Below are 5,154 nucleotides of genomic sequence, written 5' to 3'. Positions count from 1 at the left end.
CTGTCGCATCATCCTTAAACTGTCAGAGTGTCCTGGGGATGTCAGAATGTACTTCCCAGGTCTAAGTAACCTCAAGGGGCAGAGTACTGTGGGACCAGGCTGTCCTGACTGCTCAGAGATTCCCGGTGTCAGGATTTTCTTGAAGAATCAGAATGTAGTATGTCACGGGAATCTCAGTCTCTTTCCAAGTCCTGGAGTCTGGGGTGGGTTTGGGGGTCAGGATGCAGCTGGAATGCAGATGTTCAGGTCAGGGTTTTCGGAGGGTCTGGGTGACCTTGGAAGGTCATGGTGTCCTGGGGGTTCTGGGTGAATGAGGAAGTGGTGTTTGAGGGAGGAAATCAGAAAGTACTTGAGAGCTAAGGTGTCCTGGAGGCCCATTCTCCGGAGTGGGTTCAGGTTGGCCTGAGCACTGGCTGGTGTGTTCTGAACTATCAGGGTATCTGAGAGGGGCCAGCATGCACTTGTGACTTCTCCTTTTTTAGTTTCCTGGAAGCAGATCCTTGAGTGTCACCTCCATGCTGAGACGCCAGGCAGGCTCCACTCCTGGGTCCCTTTCCCCTGCTCTTCGTTCCTCTCCCCACAGCGGGGTTGTGAGGAGGGGGTCTCGGGAGGAATGCATTTTCTCCTCCTCCCCCTGCCTGCTCCCAGGAGGGGATTTAACAGGACAAAAGAATCCGGTCCTCTGGGAATACGAGCCCTTGGCCCCAGTCCCTGGACCCTCCGACAGAACACCTTCCCTCATCCGGCTTGTGATCCTCCCTGAGCAAGGGGGCTCTGGTGACCGCGTAGTGATTGGATGGGCCCACAGGGGCGAGGAGGAGGTCACTCCTCCAAGACTCAGGGGTGGGATGGGAAAGTAGGCAGCTGACAGAAGGCAGCAGCATCCCGGTGGGGAGAAGGGCCAGGCAGAGAAAAGTAGAATCAGAAACAGAGCAACAGGTGAGGCTGAGGCAGGAGATTGAGCTGACACTCAAGCCAAGGAAGGGGGAATTAGGAAACAATTAGAAAAAAAGTAAAGACAGTGAAAAAGTCAGAGACAGCTGCCTGCACCTACACACACATTCAGAGACAGAGACACAGAGGGTGGCATATGCAGAGGGAGAAGGGGAGAGAACAGGTGTGGAGAGGAGCTGCAGAAGCAGAGAAATCTCAAGTCAGAGATTCAGGGACACTTGGTCCCCGTGGCGAGCCATGGAAGCAGAAAGGAGGTGCCAGGCCGAGAAGCCAAAGAAGGGGCCAGTTGGCAGCAGCCTGTTGCCAGAGAGACACCCGGCCACTGGGACCCTGACCACCATGGTGGGTGAGTGACCGCCCCGGTGTGCGTGGGTCCCTGAGGAGGCAGCGTGGGTGTGAGGCTGAAAGCATAGGCTCCATGAAGAAGGTTAGGAGGAGAAATTAAAAACCGAATCCTATCATGTTAAAACTGTTGGAACCTTTGAAAGTAAGGGACTGGAGCACCCCTTGGCTTTACAGACTGGGGAACTGAGCCCTTGGCAGGAGGGGGCAGCTGAACAGCTCATCTCGCAGTGGGGATGTGAGACAGTTACCTCTGTCCCCTCACTCCTGACCTCAGAGTTGGTTAGCCCAAGGCACTGCCTTCTCTGATGAAGGGAGCTGGAGGGGCCAGGGATTTGGGTCCAGGGAGGGAGAGCGGGCTCCGTGTGTGTGTCCCCCATGGTGGACAGTGAGCTCTAGGAGGGTCCACGCCCTTGGGCCCCATGGGGATGGTGCCTCAGCTCCAGACATCTTTTCTTGGTGTGCGCCTTCCAGGTGTGTCCTTTCCCTCCCCGTTCTCTCCTCCCCAGCAGCTCTCAGACTAATTAGTGTTGGGGCTTAGGGAGCCTGTGGGGAGGAAGGCAAGCCTTTCCCACGAGCTCAAGTTCCTGCAGCCTGGTGGCTGGGCCAGGGAAGGGGTAGGGAGAAGATGAAAAGTAAGTAGGGGAGGGTGTGTCTGAGTGGAAGAGGGGGGTGCCCATCTTCCCAGGTGAGGGGTGCGGGAGATGGCAGCAGTCTGAAGAAGGCACAGGTTGAACAGGAGCCTCGCCAGCAGGGGACAAGCACTGAGGTCTTCCGTAGGCAGCTGGGACGATTGTTAGGGTGCAGGTGCACACAGCAGACCCACAGGGTGAGCCCCAGGTGGTCGTGTGTGTCCAGAAGGGTGAATGTACAGGGAGGGGTATGTGTCTGGCGGTGCAATAGGAAGTGGGCAGACAGTAGAGTTGCCAGGTACACAGTGCATGAGTGCCAGGGCCAGGAATGAGTCTGAGGGTGTGCCCTGTGTAGACAGCACAGCCTGGTGTCAGAGACTCAGAGGAAACCAGGGGCCGAGGCTGAGCAGGGTGCAGGAACCAGGCTATGGCAGCTAAAAGATTCCTGGTGGGGCAGGGCTGGGTGCAGTGGTTCAGGCCTATAATCCCAGCACTTCGAGAGGCTTGACATGGGAGGATTGCTTGAGGCCAGGAGTTTGAGACCAGCCTGGGCAACATAGCAAGACCCCATCTCTAATTTTTTTTTTTTTTTAATTAGCTGGGTATGTTGGTGTGCACCTGTAGTCCCAGCTACTCAGGAGGCTAAGGCAGTAGGATCACTGGAGCCCAGGGGTTCAAGGCTGCAGTGAGCTGTGATCACACCACTGCACTCCAGTCTGGGAGACAGAGCAAGACTCTGTCTCAAAAAAAGACTGGAGCAGCACAGGACGCACTGAGCGGAATCCCGGGACAGGCACATGTGGTCCAGCACCGAGGAGCGTCCTCCTCAGAAGCCGCCCCTCCCTTCTCTCCGTTCTCAGACTCGAGTGCTCCACCCTGCAGGAGGCTCCCTGGTGCAGGAGGGGGGAGATCAAGGTTCTCCCCGCAAGGAGGACAGAGGGGCCGCCCGCACTCCCGGCGCCGCCACCGCACCACCTTCAGCCCAGTGCAGTTGGAACAGCTGGAGTCAGCCTTTGGGAGGAACCAGTACCCCGACATCTGGGCCCGAGAGAGTCTTGCCCGGGACACCGGCCTCAGTGAGGCCCGAATCCAGGTGATGCTCCAGGATCCCTCCTCTCTCAGGGAAGAAATGCAGATTTCTTTGGTGCTATCATAGAATGTTGGGCATTATAACCCTAACCTAAATGGTCACCAGACACAGGCCTCATCTCACCACCAGCATCAGAGCAACTGCATTGAGAATATCATATCACTTGAGTTTAACCCTAGCTATAAGCTAATCTAACTTGAATTTCAACACCTACCCTCAATATTTAATAGTGATGCCAATTCCGGCTGGGCACAATAGCTCACGCCCGTAATCCCAGCACTTTGGGAGGCCAAGTTGGATGGATCGCCTGAGGTTAAGAGTTCGAGACCAGCCTGGTTAACACGGTGAAACCCCATCTCTGCTAAAAATACAAAAAATTAGCCGGGCATAGTGGCAGGTGCCTATAATTAATCCCAGCTACTCCGGAGGCTGAGGCAGGAGAATCACTTGAACCCGGGAGGTGGAGGTTGCAGTGAGCCAAGATCATGCCACTGCACTCCAGCCTGGGCAACAAGAACAAAACTTTGCCTCAAAAAAAAAAAAATAGTGATGCCAATTCCAACAGAAGTTCAATCCTAACTGTCCATATTCTTACAGAACCTTGTCCCTAACCATAGCCTTGAAACTCAATGAGCCAAATGCTCCCTCAATCCTAACCCCAGGGTTGGTTAGCCTTAAGTGTAAACCCTACCCTAAATTTAAGCTTGTCTATAGCAATTACATTTATCTACAGTCTTAATCGTTAAACTTAACCCTAGGGGAAATTTCCCATTCTCTGGGGAAGGGAAATGTCATTGTCACCATATTTATCTCCTTGTTGGAAGCTGACACTTCTTACTTGCCCCGAGTGGTAGAAAAGGGCACATGTGGACAGAGGTTGGGGACAAGTCTGTGGGTTCCTTTGTCAGCAGACCAGGCTCAGCCAAGCCTTGTGGAAGAGCTTTACTCCCTCTGGCCATGCTGGAGAAGCCTGCTCCCTGTCCCTGCACCTCTTGTCATTGGAGTAGGGTGTCACCACCTATGTCAAGTGTGGGCTCTGATGTGTTTCCTACCCCTTCTCAGGTCTGGTTCCAGAACCGCAGAGCTAAGCAACGGAAGCAAGAGCGCTCACTGCTTCAGCCCCTGGCCCATCTGTCTCCTGCCGCCTTTTCCAGCTTCTTGCCAGAGTCCACTGCTTGCCCCTATTCTTACGCACCACCACCACCAGTGACCTGCTTTCCTCACCCCTACAGCCACGCCCTCCCTTCCCAGCCCTCCACAGGAGGCGCCTTTGCTTTGTCACACCAGTCTGAGGACTGGTACCCTACCTTGCACCCAGCCCCTGCTGGCCATCTGCCCTGCCCCCCACCCCCTCCCATGCTCCCCCTCAGCCTTGAGCCATCCAAGTCCTGGAACTGAGGTCAAACAAGTACCACCAAGGTGATCCCCAGCCTGCGGCCCTCGTGAAAAAACAAGAAAATGGGGTGGCTTCCTTTCCATCTATGGGTGAAGCAGATGCATGGTGAGGGTCAGCTCAGCGATTAGAAATTTAAAAATGGGAGATCATGGTGAATTCTCACTGGGGTGATTAGTGGAGGAAGTCTGGGGAGGTGAGCTACTGGAAGAGACAGGGCAAGATGCCTCGGTGGAGCTGCCTGCTGAAGGGTGATATTGATGAAGACAGTTGCTGGTGTGTGGAGATGATTGAAGGGCTAGGAGGTGAGGGCCTTCATTAATTGAGATCACGATTGAAGAAGATCCCAGCTCTTTCTGGCTGATTTCAGTAAGGCTTCTGACTTAAGAGTCTACCTATACATCCCTTCCCCATTGCCCACCCCGCTATCTCAATCAGTCACTGGCTTTTGTTTATTCTGTCCTAGAAATATCTTTTTTTTTTTTTTTTTGAGACAGAGTCTTGCTCTGTCGCCCAGGCTGGAGTCCAGTGGCATGATCTCGGCTCACTGCAAGCTCCACCTCCTGGGTTCACGCCATTCTCCCGCCTCAGCCTCCCGAGTAGCTGGGACTACAGGTGCCCGCCACCACGCCCAGCTAATTTTGTTTTTGTATTTTTAGTAGAGACGGGGTTTCACCATGTTGGCCAGGTTGGTCTTGAACTCCTGACCTCGAATGATCCACCCGCCTCAGCCTCCCGAAGTG

General features: G+C 54.4%; 1 protein-coding gene across 1 annotated transcript; it reads left to right on the top strand.

The window, feature by feature from the left end:
* The first annotated feature begins 880 nt into the window (after window positions 1-880).
* On the top strand, window positions 881-4,890 carry PROP1 (PROP paired-like homeobox 1). The gene is made up of 3 exons (XM_004043111.5): window positions 881-1,300; window positions 2,789-3,021; window positions 4,081-4,890. Exons 1-3 carry the CDS (start codon window positions 1,192-1,194, stop codon window positions 4,414-4,416), a joined length of 678 nt encoding a protein of 225 aa, XP_004043159.5. The 5' UTR covers window positions 881-1,191; the 3' UTR covers window positions 4,417-4,890.
* The last annotated feature ends 264 nt before the right edge of the window (window positions 4,891-5,154 follow it).

The sequence above is a fragment of the Gorilla gorilla genome, chromosome 4 (genome assembly GCF_029281585.2).
Source record: "Gorilla gorilla gorilla isolate KB3781 chromosome 4, NHGRI_mGorGor1-v2.1_pri, whole genome shotgun sequence".
Taxonomy (NCBI): Eukaryota; Metazoa; Chordata; class Mammalia; order Primates; family Hominidae; genus Gorilla; species Gorilla gorilla.
The sequence above is the reverse complement of the archived record's forward strand: the minus strand, read 5'-3'. Positions and strand labels throughout refer to the sequence as shown.

Excerpts from the sequence above, each read along its gene's own strand:
- PROP1 (XM_004043111.5), top strand. The coding sequence starts at position 1,192 with ATGGAAGCAGAAAGGAGGTGCCAGGCCGAGAAGCCAAAGAAGGGGCCA. Across the intron at positions 1,301-2,788 it reads GACCCTGACCACCATGGTGG|ACTCGAGTGCTCCACCCTGC; the intron begins GTGAGTGACCGC and ends CTCCGTTCTCAG. Across the intron at positions 3,022-4,080 it reads TCAGTGAGGCCCGAATCCAG|GTCTGGTTCCAGAACCGCAG; the intron begins GTGATGCTCCAG and ends ACCCCTTCTCAG.